This window comes from Camelina sativa, chromosome 5, assembly GCF_030686135.1.
Source record: "Camelina sativa cultivar CO46 ecotype springtype chromosome 5, ASM3068613v1".
NCBI lineage: Eukaryota > Viridiplantae > Streptophyta > Magnoliopsida > Brassicales > Brassicaceae > Camelina > Camelina sativa.
In genome coordinates, this window is record NC_141884.1 from 32453192 (window position 1) to 32476877 (window position 23686).

The 23686-nt window shown below is 35.4% G+C and overlaps 4 protein-coding genes, 1 long non-coding RNA gene and 1 pseudogene across 12 annotated transcripts; 1 reads left to right on the top strand and 5 right to left on the bottom strand.

The window, feature by feature from the left end:
- Positions 1–10708: 10708 nt before the first annotated feature.
- Positions 10709–13285, top strand: LOC147944619 (uncharacterized). 8 transcript variants are annotated; one of them, XR_015557632.1, is made up of 6 exons: positions 10772–10929; positions 11080–11132; positions 11399–11520; positions 11912–11971; positions 12525–12581; positions 13037–13285. It is a non-coding gene; the product is annotated as an uncharacterized LOC147944619 (long non-coding RNA). The 8 variants fall into 8 exon arrangements; XR_015557625.1 differs by having other exon boundaries at positions 10774–10929; positions 11407–11515; XR_015557628.1 differs by having other exon boundaries at positions 10789–10929; positions 11399–11515.
- A 1047-nt stretch (positions 13286–14332) lies between these two features.
- LOC147944620 (uncharacterized) lies at positions 14333–14912 on the bottom strand. The gene is made up of 3 exons (XM_087512660.1): positions 14784–14912; positions 14423–14687; positions 14333–14340 (listed from the first exon to the last, which is right to left on the bottom strand). The coding sequence occupies exons 1-3, from the start codon at positions 14910–14912 to the stop codon at positions 14333–14335; spliced, it is 402 nt and encodes a 133-aa protein (XP_087368786.1).
- Positions 14913–15340: 428 nt separating this feature from the next.
- LOC147944621 (uncharacterized) lies at positions 15341–15853 on the bottom strand. Its single transcript, XM_087450683.1, has one exon. The coding sequence runs from the start codon at positions 15851–15853 to the stop codon at positions 15341–15343; it is 513 nt and encodes a 170-aa protein (XP_087306809.1).
- Positions 15854–15897: 44 nt separating this feature from the next.
- On the bottom strand, positions 15898–17082 carry LOC147944622 (uncharacterized). The gene has a single exon (XM_087512661.1). The coding sequence runs from the start codon at positions 17068–17070 to the stop codon at positions 15898–15900; it is 1173 nt and encodes a 390-aa protein (XP_087368787.1). The 5' UTR covers positions 17071–17082.
- A 478-nt stretch (positions 17083–17560) lies between these two features.
- Positions 17561–19471, bottom strand: LOC147944623 (uncharacterized). Its single transcript, XM_087512662.1, has 4 exons — positions 18601–19471; positions 17963–18503; positions 17663–17871; positions 17561–17610 (listed from the first exon to the last, which is right to left on the bottom strand). Exons 1-4 carry the CDS (start codon positions 19469–19471, stop codon positions 17561–17563), a joined length of 1671 nt encoding a protein of 556 aa, XP_087368788.1.
- Positions 19472–21496: 2025 nt separating this feature from the next.
- LOC147944624 (replication protein A 70 kDa DNA-binding subunit C-like) lies at positions 21497–23686 on the bottom strand (annotated as a pseudogene).

A 23686-nucleotide genomic window follows, 5' to 3' on the forward strand; every position in this document is an offset into this window, starting at 1 on the left:
CTTTCCAGGAGGCAAATCTGCAGCACTAAATGTGTTTGTTTCCTCAAGAGCTCCTACCTCTTGACCCATAGCATTCGTCCAACGCTTATCTTTTATAGCCTCTTTATAACTTCGTGGCTCCACTATTGCGCTTACAGCTGCAAGAAACGCTTGATGCCGAGGGGAAAACCGTGCATCAGTAATAAAATCAGTCAAAGGATAGAGTGAAGTACCTTGGACCGTATCGTGAGGCGAGCTGGTGGAGAGACCGGGAAGAACGTGATGAGAGGAGTCACTTGCTACTGCATTGTACAACACATAATCATTTAAACGAACAGACGGTATCTTGACACGTTTGCCTTGTCCCATTTCAGGTTCGGACTGAGGAACGACAGTATTCTGGTTAATAGAACTAGACTCGTCAGGAACAGGTGACAGACTAGTTGGGACAATGGGACCAACTTCGAGAATTGCACCATCAAGTTCAGCCGGACCTGCTTCTAGTACTTCTGGTTCAGTAACATCACCAGCCAAACCACCAATCACAGGACTCCCCCTGTCGTCGGAGTCACTAACACTCCCCCTGTTTCCAATAAGTTCCGACTCATGAATAAGCCAATCCGTATCACTTGTTCCAACCAGAACACCACACGATGGCTCTACTTCCGTCTGATTAGAGAAAGGAAATTCACCTTCCTTGAATATCACGTCACGCGAGACAAAGAATTCATTTGTGTCCAAGTCGTATAACTTCCAACCTTTCTTGCCGTAGGGGTAACCCACAAACACACACTTTCTACTACGAGGAACAAACTTGTCTTTGTCTCGTATCTGCTTGTGTGCATAACACAATGAGCCAAACACTCGCAAATCGTCATACACCGGCTGTTGTCCAAACAACACCTCATGAGGACATTTATTGTGAAGCAGCTTCGTTGGTGTCAAATTAATAACATGTGCTGCGGTTAAAACTGCTTCTCCCCAAAATTTCGTAGGTAAGTGTGCTCCAAACAACAAAGATCTTGCGACATTTAGAAGATGCCGATGCTTTCTCTCCACTCGACCATTTTGTTGTGGTGTTCCCACACAAGTCGTTTGATGCACAATACCTTTTTCCCGAAAGAAAGAAGACAAACATAGAAACTCCGTTCCATTATCATTCCTAACCATTTTAACTGCTTTTCCAAACTGTTTTTCTGAGTAGGCACAAAAATTTTGTAGAACATTCTTAACTTCTGATTTTTCTAACAACAAAAACGTCCACACTGTGCGTGAAAAATCATCCAAAATTGTCAAAAAATAAGCTGCACCATTTGAAGCTTTGATACGGTACGGACCCCAAACATCAACATGTATTAAAGAAAAGCATTCGCTTGTTTTATTAATACTATCAGAAAACTTCTCTCTAGTTTGCTTAGCCTGAAAACAGGTCTCACATGAACTTGGACTAACAAAAACACCAGAAAACAAAGGCATAGTAGATAATACTGAAAACGAGGGATGTCCTAACCGCTGATGCCACAAAACCGCATCAATTTTCCGGACCGTCTTGTTTACTCGAGCAGTCTGAACATCAGTAAAGTAATAGACTCCATCACGTTCTTTCCCGGCTCCAATCAGCGTCCTCGAAAACCGGTCCTGTAAAACACACACCGCATCGGTCAAAAAAGCAAAACAATTGGACTGTTTCAAAAGTTTTGAAACCGAGACTAATGAACAAGTCAAGTTTGGAACATATAAAACATCGTATAAGCTTATACGATCTGATAAACGGAACACGCCCGTTTGTGTCAACAACGTCGTACTTCCATCTGCAAAACCAACTGTGTATGGAGAAGTATTTTTAAGATTCGAAAGAACCGACAAATCTCCAGTCATATGATGTGAAGCTCCTGTATCAAGGATCACATCTCCACGTATCTTACCCATTAGCTTGTCACTTCCACCACTTGATTTGTCCTTAAGCAGCTGCGAGAGTGCTTGCATCATTTGCTCCGGAGTGAGATCCGTAGAATTTCCGGTAGGATTAGGACTTGTTGCGTACGCAACATTCACTTGTCCTCGTCCACGTCCACCAGAATAACCACCGCGGCCACCACCTCGTGATGAACCGCGTCCTCCTCGACCTCCTCTCTCTGAAAACCATTCGAGATATCCCACAATCTGCCAACACGAACTCTTTTCATGCCCTGTTCTACCACAATTAGAACAGAGTCGATCACGTCCTCTGTTTCCACCGGAGGCATGTACTCCAAAGGTATCTCCGTTACGAGATTCACGACGGCCTCCACTAGTTTCACCACTTCCTTGCTCTAGACGAGTCAAAAATCCAACAGCTTCTTGTTGTTGTTCACGTGCTTTAGCTGAGTTGAGTCTATCTTCTTCTCGGATAACTTTGCTATAAGCTTTTCCAAGATCCGGCAACACGTCCGCTTCAATGATGGCAGTCACAACATGCCCAAACCTCGACTCATCCAGCCCCATCACAAACTGATGAACTCTTTCTTCTTCTCTCTCCTTTTCATATGTCGCCGCTGCTGCACACGTACACGCCGGTAGGGGTCTATATGTTTGGAGTTCTTCCCACATCTTAGCAAGACGTCCATAGTAATCAATGACTGCTTGTCCATCTTGTTTACACGACGCCAGCTTAGCCATCAGTTGATGCACGCGAACCTTGTTCCCAACCGAGAACCTTTCCTTCAAGTTTTCCCACAACTTGTGAGCATCGTTGATGAACGTCACCGTCGATCTTACACGAGGTTCAATTGACGTCCTCAACCATCCCACGATCATTGAGTTCACACTCAGCCACGACTCCAGATCAGCATGTCCCTCACACGGCTTCTTTAGAGACCCGTCAATGAAACCCGTCTTTCTTTTTGCTTGCAGAGCGTTCAACATCTCCGTAGCCCACTCGTTGTAATTATCACCTTTTAGTTGCACCGACGTGATCAACGCCCCTGGATTGTCAGATGAAAACACCGAAGAACACACATCACTCAGTCTTGTCGAAAAATCTTTGAGAAGAGATCTCGGTAACAAGTTAAGCCGTCGAAGTTGAGTCACGTTCCAACTCAACACAGTGTTTGAGACCTTCTTCTCTTGAGACGGCTTGTAGCTCGAATAATAATCAGCTCTTTTTGTTACCCATTGAGAAAGAATTCCATAAAAAATAGTGTTTGGAGTAACACAACTTGTAGCTTCCTCAAAATTGAGGTTAAAACTGAAATCCACAAAGATCTTGTTATAGAGGTTGAACTCACTGTGACAAAACAAATAGTGCTCCATCCACGATCTGGAGGTTCCTTGTTGACTTTGTTGACTTTCTGATGGCGGTATGCAAGATCAACAAAATAAAATTTGTTTCCCTTACCCCAATACATACCTTCTTTCTTCTCTTCAAGGTTATCTTTAACATCAAAATTCAGATCATCAACTCTCAAAACTTCTTCTTCTATGACCAACAATTTGTTTCCTCCATTGTCAAGCCTATCATCATGATCAGCAAGATCGGCATCAACTAGTTCCATACTGGAAAAATTGTCACCATTACTATCAAAGATTGGTTTTTGATGTTTATTGGGTGAAAGTCTTGTGTATTCCACGCCGTGATTCCTGATAAATCTGCGTTGTTGACGTCTTCCGCACAACCATCACAAACTTGATCACAAACATCAAAGACAAAATTTATAGTTTCAACGTCTTCTACCAAAGCGTCAAATTTTGGCACAACAAAGCTGTCTTCATCTTGAATCTCATCATACAGATCACGAACTGTATCATCTTCAACATCAACTATTGGAGCACCATTTGCGTGGGGTTTCGTAGTAGTTATCTCATCACCATTAAAAGCAACAAAGATCATATGTTCCACCGCTTCAGCGACTTCGTCAATGCCGTCGAGAACCTGAGCCTCGTCGAATCCATTTTGAATATGACCGTCGTCAACTCCATCTCGCACCTTGTCGAAAACAGCACCATCTTCGTCGTCATCATTCACACGGAAAAAATCAGTGTCGTTTTCTACGCTTACGCCATTGACAACATCAGCGTCTTCTATATATTTGACATCGAATTTTAGATCTGCATCATACACCATAGGATTAAAATCCTTGTCATCACCGTCGACATACTCATCGCCGTTTTCTACGCCGGCAACGACGTCATCGTCTTCTCTGCTGTCGGGGTCTTTCACGTCGACAACATCCTTGTCTTCATCGGAGGCGAGTTTCAGCTTACAGAAATCATCACCAAAAACATCGTAAATATCCTCATCGACAACGTTTTGGACTTGAATGAAACAACTCTCCGTGTATTTATCCACAACTTGTGCTCCTTGTTTCGAATTCGATGGAGTACACATGGAGCCTACATCATATGTTGCATCTGCAAAATACACCATAGGAGACAAATCATTGTCATCACGGTAGATACCATGAACCGGTTTATGGCCTTGAAAGTGACAACAACTCTTTTTGTAATCCACCAAACGTGTTTGTCGTGTCAAATTTTGCAAACGATTATACACCAAACTATGGTAATGATGAGGTAAAAAGTGTGCACATAACTTCTGCTTAAGTTTATCCCAAGATTTAATAGGGTTTTTGCCATCTCTCTTGCGGGTGGTCTTCACTTGCTGCCACCATGATGCGGCTTGTCCACAAATTTTTTTAACCACAAGCGAAACAAATCGATCATTTGCAATGCTTTGAAACTCAAAATTTCAACATCCACAAACCAATCTAGTAATAAACTACTAAAAAATCCACTATGGAACTCGGGAATATCTACCTTAAAATCCGGGAACATCGTCGGAAGGAAATCAAACCACCAGGAACGTGATAAATCTGATACAACCTGATGGAGAGCGAAAGCTTAATTAACGGACGAGAACTCTAGATCTCCAGGAGAACCTGGATTGACGAACAGATCTTGCTTAGAACGTCGTTACTTGACGAAGAAGCAATAAGGATAGGGCCGAGATCAAGAACGATATCGACGTGGTTTTGCAAGCTCTCCTTACAGGGCTTGAACACAAGCTCTTAGGGTTAAAAGTCCTCTTCTCTAGGCTTTAGGCAAAGCTCCCTTAAAACAATATTTATTCAATAATCAATAAATGTCTTTACAATAGAGACTCACAGCTCCTTAAATAAGAAGAATCACAAAACTAAACCCTAACACAATTAAGAAGTTAATCTAACAATAAAAGGCCTACATCTAAATAAAGCCTATACGTAAATATAAAACCAGAAACAATCATGAGGTCCATTCACGACATTGGTGTCGTGATCATCGCAAAGATGTGCTGCATCAGAAAATCTCTTAGCAACAATCCTACCAAAAATCAGTACCTTCCGAAACGATTTGACCAGTCGGATCCTCCTTCTCCCAAACCCTAACAGTTCTGTTTCTCTCTTAACTTTAAGGAAAAAGTTTGATCTCCTTCTCTTTTTCTCCTTTACACCAAATAACCAAGATTTATCTCTCTTTCTCTTCCTCTCTCTGATGACAATGTCGACAAAAGCACAAAAGGAGAGGAGGCGACACTTTTAAAAAAAAGTCTAGGGCTTTTGGTTTTATCTAATTATACCAGAATTTAATTAAACCAATAATTAAATCGAAATTAATTAAAATCCACTCTTTCGATTTATTCAACACAACCCAAAATATAATTCCGGAACACGAATGTTACACTTTTTTAATATAAAGGTAAATTTTTTTTATTTTTTTAAACCAAAATTTTCTCCTACTTTCTCCTTTTTCAGTTTGTAATAGGTAGATTAATATATTGACCCAAAAAAGATTAATATATGCGTCTTCTGTTTCGAATATTGTATTTTATAATTTAATATAGTATTTTTAGATTACTTTATTTAATTTATCTTTTCACCTTTGAATTATATGGAATTCATATATTATTGTGCTTATAATTTTCTATTATTTTTTTATTTACATTAAATTAATTTTCTTCTCTTTTTTCAACCTTTATTGGTTGGTCATAGACCCTTTTTGTGCAACCAAAATTGTTACCAATCATTTAATCTCAAAGGGAAATAAAGAGTAGAAGCTCGTCAACCTAATGGTTAGATAAAATAGGCTAATCAAATACAAGCTTACAACAAACATAGATAGATAGATTGGAAAAACATAAATTGTTGTTGATAGATCCGTAGGAGTTCTGAGACTGTGACACCCTGGTTTGCGGATATATTTAAGAGAATTTATTTAGCCACCTATGTCACCATAGTACACTTATCTAGGTCCTGAGAGAACTCCAGAGTTAAGTGTGCTTGAGCTGGAGTAGTTTCAGGATGGGTGACCTTTCGGGAAGTGATTGTCAGAACTGTGCGAGTGAGGACAAAACATAGGAAAGGTGATTTATAGGGGTAAGTATTTGATACTAGGATTTTTGTATTTCCTAGCAGGTTAAATTAACTTTATGCAGTTGTAATACTTAAGGTGTCAATCCAATTGGGAATCTTTACTATCACTCAAGATGCAATCAAGAAATCACAAGTTAAGCCAATTTAAAGAGAGTGTTTGTCTAACAGTCCTAGTGTGGTCAAAATGCAAAACGGCAATGAGTCACAGAACTAGAAACGAGAATGCATGACAAGAAGCGAAAATGAATAAGTGAAACCGAAAACGAGTCTGAGCATGAACTAAAAAGCAAGAAACGAAACAGTCTCAGGAATTTAATAAAAATCAGAAGGAAAGAGGTCCTAAGGATGGGAGTAATTGATGTCGGTGGAGTATCCTAGTCTATAGAGTGTTTAACATGCTACAAGCAAACCTTCTCTAAGCAATGAACATCACTTCTTAGCTAATCCAATCTCTTGACAAAAGCTACTCAAACTCAACCACTTCCAAACCTAGCTCTCACTAGAGAAACATGATCAAGCATGGCATGAAAAACAAGTTCATTCACGTCAACAAACATCCTAGACAACTAATCTCTTAGGCTAAGAACGTAAGTCTCTGGCACTAGTTGGTCAGACATTTCATCGAACACCTTTTGGGTGCGGAAATGTCTAAAACCATAGTTCCAACTGATCAGAGAGAAACTAGTATTTCTAACTCTAGTCCAGAAGGGAATCATACAATCAAAGCTTAAACACTCTACATCCTTAGATCCTACTCCTAATCTATCCCATCCTCAAGAACTACCACACTACTCAGATCCGAAAATCATCATCAAGGATGCAAACACAGAAAATATTGAAACAAGCATTATTAGGTAGATAAAAATAAGATGAACAACATTTTAGAAGGAATCAAATGCAAAATCTGAATAAATCTCAAAGATATCGGAATACAAGTCTCAGAACATGTTTTGTGGCTAGGTTAAAACCTTCTGGGAAAGAAAACAATACGAGATAAAAGATAAGATGTCTCAACCAAGATCTAACAAAATGTATTTATAGTGAAAATATGGAAAGCCCTAAAACTTAAAACGACAAGGTAAAGCGTCAGTTCGGTAATCTCCTGAAGCGTGTGAAACCAAACATTTTTCTTCCCGATATGTGCGATCGAGTCCGTGCGCGTCGAATGGAATGCAGTGTCATCATGGCTCGGACGGACGGCTGAGGAGCATGGCTCGATCAGACAAGCTGGAGTGCGTGGCGGGGGAGCATGGCTCGATCAAACAAGATGGAGTGCGTGGCGGGGGAGCATGGATCGATCAAACAAGCTGGAGTGCGTGGCAGGGGAGCATGGCTCGATCAGACAAGCAGGAGTGCGTGACGGGGGAGCATGGCTCGATCAAACAAGCTGGAGTGCGTGGCGGGGGAGCATGGCTCGATCAGACAAGCTGGAGTGCGTGGCGGGGGAGCATAGCTCGATTAGACAAGCTGGAGTGCGTGGCGGGGGAGTATGGCTCGATCAGACAAGCTGGAGTGCGTGGCGGGGGAGCATGGCTCGATCAGAAAAGCTGGAGTGTGTGGTGGGGGAGCATGGCTCGAGCGTGGTGTATACGCATCCACTAAAACAATGAGAACTCTTGAACCACACCTCCGATTGGCTTGAAATAAACGGTGTTGGAAAGATAACTCCATTCCCTACAACTTTGATGAAGACGTCGAAAGCTAAATCCCGCTCGACTGGAACGGCTCGAACGGATGGCTCGGTTGACGCTTCCCGGAGATGGCTCGGTTGACGCTTCGTGGAAGTGTTGTGAGATTGGCTCGAGAGACGGTTCCAGGAGTGTTGTGCAGCGGATGGGTCGAGCGATGCGCTTCCAACGTCTCCTAAATACCTGAAATACTCCGAAATACACAATGTATGCAAGGATGATGCAAGAACTACCTAAACATGCAAAGTGTATAGAAAGGACTAGAAAATGATGCAAACCAATGAGTTATCCTAGCTAAATGCATGATAAATATATGCTAAAGAGAGGCAAAATATAGACATATCAGTATTTAAAGTCTCCCTGACGTAACAAACCGGCCGTCGGATATGGGTGGGCTAGAAGTAGACGTAGGGCCCACTGAGGAAGGTGGACCTATAGACTGGGAGTGGACATGGTCTCACTAAGCAAGGTGGCAGTCGGGGCGTTCCAGAGACAAAGGCTACATCATGGTGTGTCAAAGACACTTCCACAAATACATTAGAAAATTTAACATTAGTTACCATCAAAAGATTTTATGACTTTAGAAAATGGTCTTTTGTTTTATTGGTTGTCAGAGCAAGCCATTTTGAGATGGTTAAAAGACGTGAACATGTTCTCTCTACACATGAGGAAGGCAGAACCGAGGTTCTCTCTATGGTGGAGGAGGTTGGACGCAAGGTTATCTTCTCAAGGGAGGAAGGTGGAGGAGGTTGGACGCAAGGTTATCTCCCCAAGGGAGGAAGGTGGAGGCAAGTCTCTCTCCATGGTAAAGGAGGTTGGACGCAAGGTTCTCTCCATAAGGGAGGAGAGCAGAGCCGAGGTTCTCTCCATGGTTGGTCATACACTATTGTGATATTACATCATTGATTAGTATACTATGTACTATATTTTTTATTTGAAATGTTTTTTGAACCAACAATTTTAGTAATTAAAAAAACTATGCAAAAGTGAAAGTAAAAAGACATATAATAGTTGGCTTAATGTGTTCATACAAACATTTTCTAGGTGGTGCTAAAGAATATATTTGTAACATAAAATATATTTAGGTGTAAAAAATACGCTTTTAATGGTAACATACATAAAAGATTTGTAAATGAATATAAATTAGTATATAATAGTAAAAATAAAATTTATAAATAATGTTATTTATAAAACTTTAAACCCGCACATCAAACATGTCCTTATCTAGCTTATTAATAATTTAAAAGAATCTTAGGCCTCTCAATAGCGTTCAACCCGCAAAGATACATATAATATACAAACAATGTTTTGTAATATTAATTATTATTTTTTGTTTTAATTAATATTAATTTATTCAAATCTGAATATCTAGAATTCCATAATATATACTAGGTTCGGACCCGCACATACGTGCGGGGTTGATTTCAAAAACTAAGTTTATGATCAAGTTTGCAATATGTTATGTACGTGTTAGATTATGTTGTAAGCGTATTTTATATAAATATTATTAACATTCATGTCCAAACTCGTTGATTTATTTTTACTTTGGTATAGAGAAAAAATGATCTGATTGTTTTTATTATTATTAGTGGCACATTCAAAAATAGTAAGAGAAATGTGATATGTTTAAAGTTTAGACACGTCTCTTCCCTTTCTGTGGACTATCAAACCGTTTCATCCCAAACCGGAACTACCCGTCCCAGACCGGAACTAACAGAAAACCCATCCCAGACCAAAACTAACAAAAAAACTCGTTTCGTATTGTCCCATGAACTATCAAACCGTTAAAATTTACCAGTAATATTAATTAAAATTTGTCAAATCAAATGACCTAAATTTTGTAGCTGGACAAATCTATCTCGTTAAGCCTGCCTTGTAATGATTTTGCTATTTTTTAACTATAGAAAACCCGTCCCGCGAAACCCATAAGAGAAGTGTGTCACATTCATTTGGTTTGATTTTGCAAAACCTATGGATAACAAACGTTTCAATAAAAAAAATTATAATATACAAATTACTTTAAGATTATATAATATAGAATAGGCATGGGCATAAAAACCGTATCCGAATATCCAACCCGAAACCCGACCCAAAAACTGGGTTTGGTTTGGGTAAGGGTTTACCTACAAAACTTTATTGGTTTCTATTTTCTAATACCTGTAGGTTCGGGTTAAGGTCAGGATTGGATAATATCCGGTATCCATTCGGGTATCCATCATAACCCGAATATATAAATATATTAAAAAATATTTATAATATTTAGCATTAATATAATTCAATTTTCAATTAATTTTAGTTATAATTTTGAATATTTCAATTAATTTTAAACCTAAACATCAAAAATAATCAAAATATCTAAAATTATTTTTTAAATAAATCAAAATTTAGCTAAATTTATTTAAATTTAATTAATTAAAACTTTTTTTACGGTATCTAAATCCGGTAATACTTGAACCAAACCAAACTCATATATCAAAAAATAACCAATGGATTCTATTTTGATAAAAATAAAATTAAAATTTTATTCGACCCAAGGGCCATAATTTTAGAAGTCCATTAATATTTTAAGATAGATCATATGTTGAAAATTAATTGGATCTCATTCTTTGTATTGGTTGAAGTTTATTAAAAGGGAAAAAAAAAAAAAAAAAAAACAAAAACAAAAAGAAAAGAAAAAAATGAAACGACAAAAACATCATTCTTGCCGTCTCCGCCTTCAGTTTCGCCTGAGAAAACAATTTCTTATTTTACCTGTCAGCCAATGGATCTCTTCCTTGATACCTTTTCCTTTTCCTTCATTCTTCTCATTTCTACCTTCGATTCCTATTTCTTATGAATCTCTAAATCTTCTGAGCTTAATCCTATGACCATCATAGGTAAATCTAATCACCTCTATCTCATATTAGTATTATTTCCCGACAAAATCAAATCAGATTCAAGTCGATTTGCTATGTTTTAGATTTGAGTCTTGAGTTACTCATATTGGGTTTTTTTTGCTTCTTTTTTTTTTTTCTTTCTAAACCAAGTTTCCGATCCAGATTAATTATAAAATGCTCAGATTTGCTGTTGTTGGTACAATGTAAGTTTAAGACTTGAAGCTCTTTTATTAGATTGACTCCATTTGCTGGATTTGCTTTAGCTTCGATGTCACTGGTATTAGTTTTGGAGTTACGATCCCCTCTCTCTCTCACACACACAAAGCTTAATTAATTAATTTATTTACCAAATTCCATCATCCTTCTCCTGTATTCAATTTCAATCCGTCGACTTGAGCTGTCTCTTCAATCTTTATATTATTTCTTTGCTGCCGCTCCTTTGTTTTTTTCATTAATTTTGTTTGTTCAGTTTTGCAGAGGAGAGAAACAAAAAAGAATGGAAAACATTGTTATGGGATGTGAGATTAACGCATGCACGCAGTTCAATTGCAACATCAAAAGCCTCTTTATAATGATGGCTTATCAAGTAGAGTAATCATGTTTCAGATTTTAGTTCTTATCATAGTCATATATATATATATATATATATATATATATATATATATATATATATATATATATTTATTGACTCCTTTTGAATCCCTCATCTTAACTCAACGATTTGCTTATCATCATCTCATACTTTGCTTTTGGTATCAGACAAAGTGAAAACAAATCAGACTGAGACAATAACAGAATAATAATAGTACATGTTTTTTTTTTTTTTACTATTGAGATTCTGAGAATACAAATAGGATCTTTGATTTGATGCAAAGGCCTCCTCAGATAACCGAAATAAAGATATGCTCCGGCTATAGCAAAGTTTTATCTGAGTGTATGAATTCTTGTGGTCTAAGAGATTTATATTTTCTTGATTGCACAGATTTGCTGGACTTGCTTTCATATTTTCATCTACTATCCTCCATTCCTCCTACAGATCCTGGTACGTTTTTATATACTTTCAAACCTTATATACATTAAGTCAATGGTAAGGTGCAGTTCACCATATTTTGTATTATTACATGATGAAAAAATATTTCAATATAAAGGAGCTAAGTATGGTGAATAAAACTAATTAAGATTCTAAAGGTTACTTGATCAAAAAAAATTTCTGTTCGTCATAGAAATTCATTGCATTTCTCTATTTTCTTCATTGAAATGTTTATAGCTGGATAAACAGATTTATACATAATATAAAAATCTAAACTGCTAGAAAACGACAACAAATCATTTATTCTCAACCTTCAGCTTTAGTGTCTCGATCTTTTTGTCAGTCAAATCCACATCATTCGTATGCTCACCATTTTCTTCTTCATATTTCTCCAAATGTATTGGTTGTATAGACAACTTCTTGGGTGTTAATGATTGTTCAGATGCATAGACTCGCTTAGATGATGGGGTAGATGCATAGACTCGCTTAGATGATGGGGTAGATGCATAGACTCACTTATTGCTTCCAAGTATGAACTATCTTGACTCTTATCCTTGTTTTGAAGGCCTTGAGATCAGAAACATGTGTGAAACCATCGGTGGCAGCCATGACTTATACGAAGGTGATTTTCTATTTTCTATTCAGTTTGTTTGTATGTTTGATGAGTTTAATATTGACGTTTCTATACTATGGTTTATATAGTAGTTGATGTTGGCTTTGGGTGAAAGGTAGAATATTCGCTGCATTGAATAGAAGATTTTCTGTTTTTGATTTGATTTTGTATTTTGATATGATATAGGATAGTAAGAATAGGGATTGGATCAAACTGTTTCCGTTTTCTGTTTTGATTATTCATTTACTTATTTATTGAGGTACGAACAAATGGTAACTAACAGTTAAGGGTTGGTGTGATTGCCTGAAATGAGAATATATGTGATTATACTGAAATATATGCAGTTAATGATTTGATTTCATTTCGCCTCTTGTTATGATACGCTAGAGGATCATGTGACATTTCTATATTTCCTCCGCAATTATGATGATTATGATGTATTTTTTTTTTCTTTTATCCTACAGGTAAAAGAAGAAGAATAGAGTGTTTGGATACACTTATAGTATATCAAGGATCCGAATGAGATTCTCCCAAACAGTTATGATCCGCGTCCCGTATACAATTAAACTAGGGAGGTATCCGCGCTTAAAGCGCGGTATTAAGATTTTAATAATAATTGTTTTGTTACTTTATGATATGTTATTTTTCTAAACTAATTTTTTAAAACTTTATAATATTTTATTGGATTATAAATATATTTTTGTATTTGCATATATAGTAAAAGACTTATTTAACTAAAGAAAAATAATTTTCTAAATGTGAATTACTAATTGAGTCTTTTAAATAAACTTGTAAACTGTAGTAAACAGCTGTTGAGATTCAATAAGTAATACCAAATTTTGTAAGAGCGTAAGCAATTTCCAAAAGTTCGATATTAGAATGTATTATCTAAATTACAAAATAAAGTTTAGAGTAACGGAAAGTTGGATTTGAGTAGCGGTTAATACAAAAACTAAAATATAGAGTCCTTCAAATAGAAGAAAAAGAGACAGCCAACATCCCATTCTTTACATTTGAGTTACTGAGCTTTAACCTTGTTGGTTCATCACATGTTTTATATAATAACGCCCAGCAAATTCAGTCCTGCAAATATATAAATTGTTTTAAGAAATTTGACTTTAACATCATACAGAACTTGATTTCATAAAAATAATTACATATTACATAGCCTGATGATGCTCCAGTTCTTCGTACTCTGGTTTTATGAAGATCTTCGAAGAGTTTAAGGTATTTTCAAGACATGGTGAACCTATAGGACATTTAGAATTTTAGGTAATTTTATTGATTACCTTATGATAATTAAAACTTACGTTACATACCTTCATATTCTCCAACCCTCATAAACCGCATTACACAGAATACAGGTTCGGATTTGTATATGAGATGGCACCCGCTTGATTGCCATATGGTCCTGAATTCAGTAGCGTAGTTGTCTTTGAGACGACACTTCACAGTGTCACACCTACATGTTTATCAACTCAATTAAAATGTTGACAGAAACTAATTTGAATTGTAACAATCATAAAGGGAAATTAAATATCTAGTACCTGCCATTCAACAATGTGAGAACAACTTCATTAATATCAATGATACTCCCAGACCGTCTTCTATCTTCAACATCCATTATACACACACAAACATCTAATTTGGGAAAATAGAGAATATAGGTTTTCAAAGTGTTGCTAATCTATTATTGGTAAAGTGTTATTATTCCTTTTTTATGTGAAGAACCAATACACAAAGTTTCATAAATCCTAAAATTAAGAATCTACTTTTCAAACACAAAGATACCAATTAACTATATAGACAGATTGTTTCAAACTAATATAATCAATTTAAGAAATACTTACCGAAAGTTATGGAATGATATATTCTTCCATGTTTTATGTCATCCAAATCCTCGAACCTAAAGTAATTCTTAGGACTCAATGATTCGAGCAGCGTCATTGTGGTTTGACCCGTAAATTTAATCTGATAGGGGTGATGAGTATTCCTATCCTCCAGGGTTGGATAGATCACTTTGAAATTTCTAATATTGTACCACTCACCATCGTATATATATTTCGGGAGGTTAGCGAGTGTATCGTTCAAATAAGGAGCTTCAATAGTGTCACCCTTCACAGTTTAACAAAAAATTTGTAAGAAGTCTTTTATAAAACAACTGTTAGAACTCAAAATTTAAGTAAATATCATTCAGATAATGACTCTAACCTTTTGATCCACAAGAAGCAGAACTCGTTTTTTGAAGAACTCTGTGACTGTCCAAGAGTGTAAGACCTTGACATTGATACACCAATTAGTTCTTTCTCGAACCAGATCAGCAATATAATCGAATTTCATGATTCCCTCAAATTAGGTTTTGCTTGATTCTTCAATGTTAACGAAAACAAAAAGGGGATTTTTGATTTGTAAAAATACAAAGAGTCACGACTAAACGTTGCGTCTCAATCTTTTTAGTTTCTCGCTTTAGTCTGATTATTTTAAATTATAATATTATATAAATAAACACAGTTTTAATATAAGGTTCATCACATTTTTTATGTAGAAAATATAATTTATGTTAACGTGTTTAAGATGTTTATACGTACTCAATTTTCAAAAATAAACACTTGGATATTAATATGTTTTTCCGTACTCATTTTTAAAAACTTAACACTTGTATATTGATATTTTAAAAGGTAATATCATTAAGGTGAAAAAAACTGAGAATCAGATGACAATATTATGGAATGGAACGTTATAGTAGATATTAGATGCTTAAAAGAAAATCATATATTTTCAAAGACTTCTTTGAAAACTACATTAAGGATTTTGTTCTGACATTTCTCTTCTTCATCTGTAATCAAAATCTTCAATCCTTTTCTGCTTGTAACTCTGGAAAATGCAACGTATAGTTGTCCATGTGTAAATACTGGCTTGGGTAGATACAATCCAACATGTTCCAACGTCTGTCCTTGGCTTTTGTTTATAGTGATCGCAAATGCAAGAGCAACGGGAAACTGACGACGCCTCATACGAAAGGGAAACTTTGCATCCGGTGGCGACACAAACATCCTAGGGATAAGAACTTTGTCGTTGACGTTTCTTTTACCTGTTACAATCCTTGCTTCAATAACATGATTCGCCATTTGTGTGACAATCAATCTCGTACCATTGCATAAACCTCCCTTAGGATCAATATTCCTAAGCAACATGATAGGTGCTCCCTTTTTTAGCGTCAGAACATGGTTAGGTAATCCAGAAACGTGAATACTGTTTAAGAATTCCTGAGTGTAGATCATATCGTCGTATGCACTTGTATCGGAAGTCTCGATGCTGTCTGAACTCAAATACTGTCTTTCTTTCCCTGGATATAATAAAATTCAAATAAGTAACTGTTTATATTGAATTTTGTTTGCAAAAAAAAATATTTTTTAAAAAGTTGCACTCTTAATTTACCTGGAAGTTGAGAGAGCATATATTGATTTATTTTATCGACATCATCATTTCTTGGACTAAGAATAGCTCTTTCGCAAAAAAATTTTGCATCGGTCCTTGTTGCAAATGATGGACCGTATATCTGTTTAACAATTGCTTCTATAGGATTATCACATGCAACAATCAATAAATCCTCGGGTATTTCTATTTCTACCTCACCATTGTTAGGCTCGTTGATCTTGCCATCCCCAATATCGAGTAGCCATTTTGAAAATGTGGAGAGAGCATCTGCATCTTGACTATTTTTCGCCTTGCGAAGCCTCATGTTTTGTGTAAGCCGAAGTACTTTACAACTATCCCAAAGCAATGATGAGTTTATAGAGGCTAAAACTGTTCCAACTCTCCCAGCCTCTGGCACAACCGGTAAAATTTGTCTAAAATCACCCCCTAAAACAAAAACTTTACCTCCAAAAATCCGATCACACTTCATAATATCTCGCATACTCCTATCCAAGGTTTCGAAACAATATTTGTTCATCATTGGAGCCTCATCCCATATAATGAGCTTTGCTTCTCTAATTAACTCGGCAACATGTGATTTACCATCTATCGAACATATTGTAAATTCGTCCACATGGATGGGTATACCAAATCTAGAATGAGCTGTCCTACCACCTTCCATAAGTAAAGCAGCTATACCACTCGATGCAACATTAAGAACAATATCACCCCTAGATCGAATATCAGCGCCAAGAATACTCCACAAGAATGTTTTTCCGGTACCACCAAATCCATGAACAAAAAACATACCTCCCTCGTTACAATTCACAGCTTCAATAATTTCTAGGTAGACACTTTGTTGCTCATCGGTCGACATACGTAACCACTTGTCTAAATTCTCTCTTTGTTCATCACGGCTGTAGTTTCTCTCATCTTTTAGAAGCCTATTCTCATTATTATCCATCACAGATTGGTCTGGTTTAGGCATATTCACAATAGTTGACAGAGAGCTTCCGTTGGACCGCATAATTCTTTCAATCTCAGCTAAGCATAAGTTTGTTATCTGTTCCTGACTTAACATTAGACCTGCATTAGGGATAATTTTTTTTAGTTGACATATTTATGATCAGAATAATAATCGCATACGTTAGTGTAGATCAGTAAATTTTAGAAGTACTATACTATTATATTTATTTATATTTTTTAAACTAAATACTTACTGTGGTTATTCGTACGGTTCCTTTGCAAATACAAAATATCTTCGCACAATATGTCTTTTGTAGTGAGCCAGAGATCGTGAGGCACCGAGACACTTTTCGAAAGCAATAGTATGACAAACAACTTCCTTAGAAACGGCCCAAAACACCACACACTTGCCTCTTTTATAGCTAGAATATATTCTTTGTCGTCATCCAATAATCCCAATGCAAAGCATGCATCTTTAAATTCTTTATACAGTTTACCTTTTACCGTTTTTAAAAAATCAAAACTTGTGGCACCTGGAACTGTATTAAGTAAAACTCTCAAGTAGTACGCTGGGCCTATCGAAGGTGGTACATATGTAATTCTACCTATTGCAAAACTTTTTCTTCTTTCAGATCTTCGTTGCCAGATTTTTTTACTATTAATCCACACAAACATATTTGGAAATTCAGCATAAGTGAGACTTCTACCTTCCGGATATTTTTTATTGCATTCCATCCAGGCCAACAGTTTAGATCTTCTGGCTGAACGCTTCATTACATCTGCAATAGGATCATCTTCATTGTAAACTACCAATTCCTGTCCAGGAAGATGAAACGGAAGTTTCTCAATGGGAGTAGTACGATAGCAAATCGGAAAAGCCAATATTCGCCAAGCTGCTTCACATGCGGAGACATATCTAATAAAGAATAATAGTATTAATAAATATTAAATTATTAGGGTTTACACATATTTTCAATTAAACATATGTGTTAAATAAATAGGCATACCTGCAGTTATAGTATTTCTTGATTTCATTCTGATCGTCTTCGTCTCCTACGTTAGCTCTAATATAATCTGGCCCTTTGGTAATGTACTTGAAAAGATATTTCACTGAACGTGACTGATTACACCACTCAACATTAATATGAGCACGATAACGGATAGACAATTCCCGGTTATACGGAATAACAAAGCTGTTATCACAATCAAAACCTTTTTTATGCACGAATCTCCCATTTTTCCTCCGTTTGTATATTGGATAACCAGCATCATCGACGATAGTATTTTCTATGAATGGTTTTGGAAAAAATTTAGTGCACGTACCATTTCTCATGCAAACACTTCCTCTGTTATGAATACCACAAGGTCCATGAATCATAACATCAGAGACAACTTCATATAAGTACTTGTCCAGTTCTTTGTCAGGAATCTTAGCGCTTATGAATTTATCAATGTCTTCTGGTGTACGCATTTTATAGTCTCGATGCAAGAATAAAATAATGTGTGCATGAGGAAGTCCTCTCTTCTGGAATTCTATTGTATACATAGCTGCACACACACACACACCAGAAAGCCATTGTTAATAATTTTGGGTTTTAATACTAAAACGTATATAAAGTCGATTGATTAATAATATGAAACATACCAGAGTTTATAACACCAAAAGTTTTTTCTTTAGTCACTTGTTCTATTAGTCTATCAAGCTTCATCTTAAAGACCCGGCAGCAAATATCTGGTCTATCTTCTTGCTTAAGATTATGCCTTGTTAGATATCGAACAACTTCAGGCCATCTGGGATTGCAAGTAATTGTTATGAAAATATCGAGGAAACCATAGAACTTGCAAGTAGCCATCGCGTCTAAATAATGTTGCATCATATAATGTTTTCCACCTGTAAACGATGAAGGAATGTAGATCCTTTTACCGTGTTCTGCAAGATCTTCGTTTCCTTGATTAACAGCTTCAACTATCTTATCGATTCTTTCCGTCCGTAGTTTGCTCTGGTTCATGGAAATATATTTCAGTCTGTTGGATTCTATAGTTGTGAACGCATCTACCAAAAATTGCTGATATAATTTTCCCGACGTCACAATCGCTGAAGATTCTTGATATCTCTCAAATATACGGAAAGCATAAAATTCTCTCATCGAAACTGTTTTCCTTTTTCGTCCAGCCGTATCTACAAAACCAATGTCAATACCTAACCTGTAACCATCCTCTCCATATGGAAACAATAATGGATATTGAAGTGGCAAGTAAGCTGGATGGAGTTCACTAATTCTCTGGAGGCCGCCGGAACGACTTTCTATAACAATGTCGCGCTTAAATACTCCAGTACTGAAATCACATGGTATTAATCCAGCTACCTCATTGCATGTAGGTAGATTATGAGTCCTTGCATCAGCACTCCTTTCTGCAGGAATTCTTAACCTCAAATTTGTCACGGTATTTGTTAAATCAAATCTTTCTCGAGCCGACCTAAACGCCTGTACATGCGGATTATGATTATCAAGCATCCCTTTTAGAAGTTCTACAGTTGTTTGTCTTATTTTCTCGGTAGATCCAGATGTTCTTGCAAGGGCAAATAAAATTTCAAAACATTAGCAACACACATCAATATAATCTTATATTTATAAGCTATGAAACTGACCCGAATGCGTTTATCCTATTAGGTACTTCATTCTCTACGTCATGTATATAAAGTTGTAAGAATGTCAGTTTTTCTCCAGGTTCAGGTAAAATATCTCCGATACGGTGATAGTTTTCTCCACACATCTGGAACACGTACGGCCCTCTACCATTATTAATAGAATGGTTTATTTTTCCACCTAATGACGTGAAGGAAAACATCATATTGTATGCTCTTATATTTTCACGGAAGTTGTCACTTCTATCATCGCGATTATATAACAACGCCGATAATGTATTCGGTGGAGTTTTCAGCTTGGAAAGTTGGACTCTCCCTTTTTTACAGCACATTGAAAAAATTGGTTTCGCCTTCTTTACTCGCTTGTTTAACCGTTCTCCAAACCATAAATATGCTCCACAATTTTCACATAAATACGAAGGATCTCCTTCATCATAATAACCTGATAACATTAGTAATACAAAATTATTTAACCTGGATATATATATTTTAAATTATTTCAAAAATTAAGATTAGTTTTTAAAAATACCATTTATTTGTAATCCAGATGTTACGGGTGTGAATTCATTTGTTACACTATGGGTAGTACGATACTCAGAATCAGATTCATCATTTGAGCTATCAGAATCACTATCGTTATTTGACTCAGAGTCAGAAACAATAAAACATGCAAAATCTTCATGCATAAGAGGCAACATTGTAGGAACTAATATTTGAACACAAAAATATGTTTTAATAAAAATATTTAGTATATACTATAACATATGGGTAGAAACGACCTTCATTGCGTTGTCGAACTTTTTTTGATTTAAGAATTTTCATTCTTTTCACCCTTGCATGTTTTGAGATCACTTCTGAAAATAAGTCCATACGTTTGAACATTAATTTAAAATCAAAACCTATTTTGATATACCAGAAACTGAATATTATTTACCTTGTGCATTCACGACATGTATCGGATCCTTCTTTCTCCGTATTGGTAATTTTGCAGGTCTCATCGTATGCATACAGTCGAAACGTTCTGCGTTCTTTAGAAATATATAAGATTAGGTCTATAATATTCTTTATTTATATGATAATCAGAAGGTATAATCTTCTCATTACTATAATTTCTGTAAATATTTCCACAAACGGATAATAGTATCACATAATATCAATATCTCAAAAAATCACATAATATCAATATATCAAAAATGTCAAATTAGCATTTATTCAATTATCTTTACATAAATTCACATAATAATAAAATGACATCATATTTTTTTTCCTTATTATTCTGTTCTATAATATTTTTTATTTATATTATGATCAGTAGGTATAATCTTCTAACTACTATAATTTTATTAAATATTTTAACAAACGGATAACAATATCACATAATAGTGTCAATACCATAAAAATGAAAGATTAGCATTTATTCAATTATCTAAACATATATTCACATAATAAAAATTAAATCTATGAGAAATTATCACAAAATTTTCGATTTTATTAGATTATGTCGTATCTATACAAAATGACATTTACTGGAACATGATTAAACCTCATTATCATATTTTAATTTATTAAATGGTATGATTCAGAAGCAACAGCGTCTCGTTTATATTAGTGACTCACAAAATTTTAGAGTTTTTATAATTTCAAAATTTATAAATAATAAAAAATCATACTCTTATCAACGCAAAAAAGGCCTGTAATTTATTTAAAAAAAAAAATTTCAAATCATATATTGTTTTTAAAATAATCATAACATAATCATAATACTAAGTTTGCTTTTCAATCTTGATCCTCTTCATAGTAGTCATGCTATGACCTTGTACGACTTCTTCATTGATACCAGACAGCTCCCTCTTTGACGAAAGAGATGTTGATTCCTCCAACGTAAGTTCTAGAATTTGTTCATCTGATTCTAGTTCTTGATAATTATCATTAGCCTTTCTGTAAGTTTCCTACAAAATTTTTAAAGAATAAGCACATAATGGAATTACAAAAATTAATCTAATAATCTTTTAGAATACACTATTAATTTAATATGTTACCTTGACAAACTGGTTGACCATATCTTCTTTTTCCCAAAACTTTTCAACAACATAAGAAGCCTTGTCACTCTTCAAGTTATCAATTGTGACAGAAATTTTAAAGAGCATTGTCTTCCCGATTAGAGCAGAAAGACAAACGGGCATAATGTTTTGATCATCCTGAGCATTGTTCCAAATTTGCAAGAAAAGTGCGTGTTACTATAGATTCTTTGAAATTTATATTCTGATAAAAAGTACAATGTTTATCCTGTTAGAACGTACCTCGGCAATTTGAGAAACTAATTCATCAGCTTTTTTACCTACGAATAGTTGGGCTAGACCATCCAAAAAAAGCAGCTTAATCTTTGGAGAATTTCCATACGAAACGTGTAGTATGAGTTTATACCTGAAAATACATAAAAGAATTCAAATGGTCAACATATTCGCATGAATTCAATTATAAATATATTAAGTAACACATACTTGTAATCAACTTCTTTGACATCGTCATCGCAAACACCACAACTATATAGACGTTTTTTCCCCTTGTCAGATTCTAGTGGATATGGTTGAACCTTCTTTCTACATTCTTTGCATGCAATGTAATACCACTTAGGCACTGTCTCAACCGAACAGATCGTTCCAATTGTCACACATGTACGAACCTAAATATACACAATCATGATTAATATTTTGTAATTGTTATTATTTTGAACACTGTATTTAGATTAACAATACCTCTAATGAATATAGGATGTCGTCGATAGTCATCTTTTCATTTTTCATGAAAAACTCCTCATACAAAGTTACCTTTGGCTGTATATTCTCCTCATTGTGAACCAACTCAACAACGCTAGTGTTTGGCATCCTTTTAAAAATGAAATATAAAAATGAGAATACATTTAGTTATGTATAGCATATAACTGATGATCTCGAAAACTAATTACATTTGTCGGAATTTTCCGACTGCGGGAATTGACGGATTTAAGTGAATATATGTGGTGTTGAATGCATTTGATACACTGTAATTCCCTGCGAATTAATTTTAAAATTTATTAAGAAGATGATAATTAAACAAATTAAATCAGAGGACAGTAAAGGACTAAATAACATTAACAATACCTTTCCACTCTTTCAAACATGCAAATCTAATCACACACACTACAACCGAGTCTTTGTGTTCTTTTATAGAAGCTTCAAAAGTTCTAGCAAGATCACCCCATATTGTACAACTTAATCGGTCACCACTGTAAAAAATAAAGTTTAGACCCGCTATAAAATATTTGTAATATGCTTTTTTTTTCCTTTTTTTAATAAAACACATACCTTAAATCTTGCAAGTCAAAAGTTATCTTCACATTGTCTTTTCCTTTAGTTTTTATGTTATCAAGAGAACCAACACCAGCAATTTGGCCCACCACATCTAAAACATAACAATATTAGTTACAAATCAACATCCGAATATATATATATATATATATATATATATATATATATATATATGTTTTACAACTTACCAAACAATACTTGTTTATCTATCTTTCCAGCCAAGATAGTTGAAAATTCTTGAAAGTATTTTTCAGGAACTCGTGCTGGAAAATCATCACATGGTTTAACTGTGGTGGTTCTATAAAACACCATCTTAAATCCCAAAGCACTTGTCCTATAGTCACCGTCATAATCGACCAAACTGAAAGTATCGATTATTTTTGAGTCACCAATATTGATCTGGTTATGAAATTTCTTCACCAATGCATCCTCAATAGACGCGTAAATTCTTGTTCCCTAAAATTTAAAGCAGTCGTTAATACGTTTGAATAAAAATCGAGATTAAGGTGTAGAAAAGCTTTATAAACTATTTACGTATTTGTTAACAAAGTTTTTAAGTATATCGGAAGTGAAATTATAAAACCGAAACAAACCTCATCATCGACTAAAACCATCTGCAGGGATTTGAATGCTTTCCAAAGTTTTATCACACAAACCCTAATCTTGTAGTGATCCAGAGCAGGATTGATCTCGTTAATGTTAACATAGGGAGAGATAATGGTTTGTTTGGAGGCCAT

Excerpts from the sequence above, each read along its gene's own strand:
- LOC147944621 (XM_087450683.1), bottom strand. The coding sequence starts at position 15,853 with ATGATCTACACTCAGGAATTCTTAAACAGTATTCACGTTTCTGGATTA.
- LOC147944622 (XM_087512661.1), bottom strand. The coding sequence starts at position 17,070 with ATGTTAAGTCAGGAACAGATAACAAACTTATGCTTAGCTGAGATTGAA.
- LOC147944623 (XM_087512662.1), bottom strand. The coding sequence starts at position 19,471 with ATGCTTGATAATCATAATCCGCATGTACAGGCGTTTAGGTCGGCTCGA. Across the intron at positions 17,872-17,962 it reads AAGAAATACTATAACTGCAG|ATATGTCTCCGCATGTGAAG; the intron begins GTATGCCTATTT and ends ATTCTTTATTAG. Across the intron at positions 17,611-17,662 it reads CAATAAAAAATATCCGGAAG|TAAAAAAATCTGGCAACGAA; the intron begins GTAGAAGTCTCA and ends GTGGATTAATAG.
- LOC147944620 (XM_087512660.1), bottom strand. The coding sequence starts at position 14,912 with ATGAAATTCGATTATATTGCTGATCTGGTTCGAGAAAGAACTAATTGG. Across the intron at positions 14,688-14,783 it reads TGCTTCTTGTGGATCAAAAG|GGTGACACTATTGAAGCTCC; the intron begins GTTAGAGTCATT and ends TAAACTGTGAAG.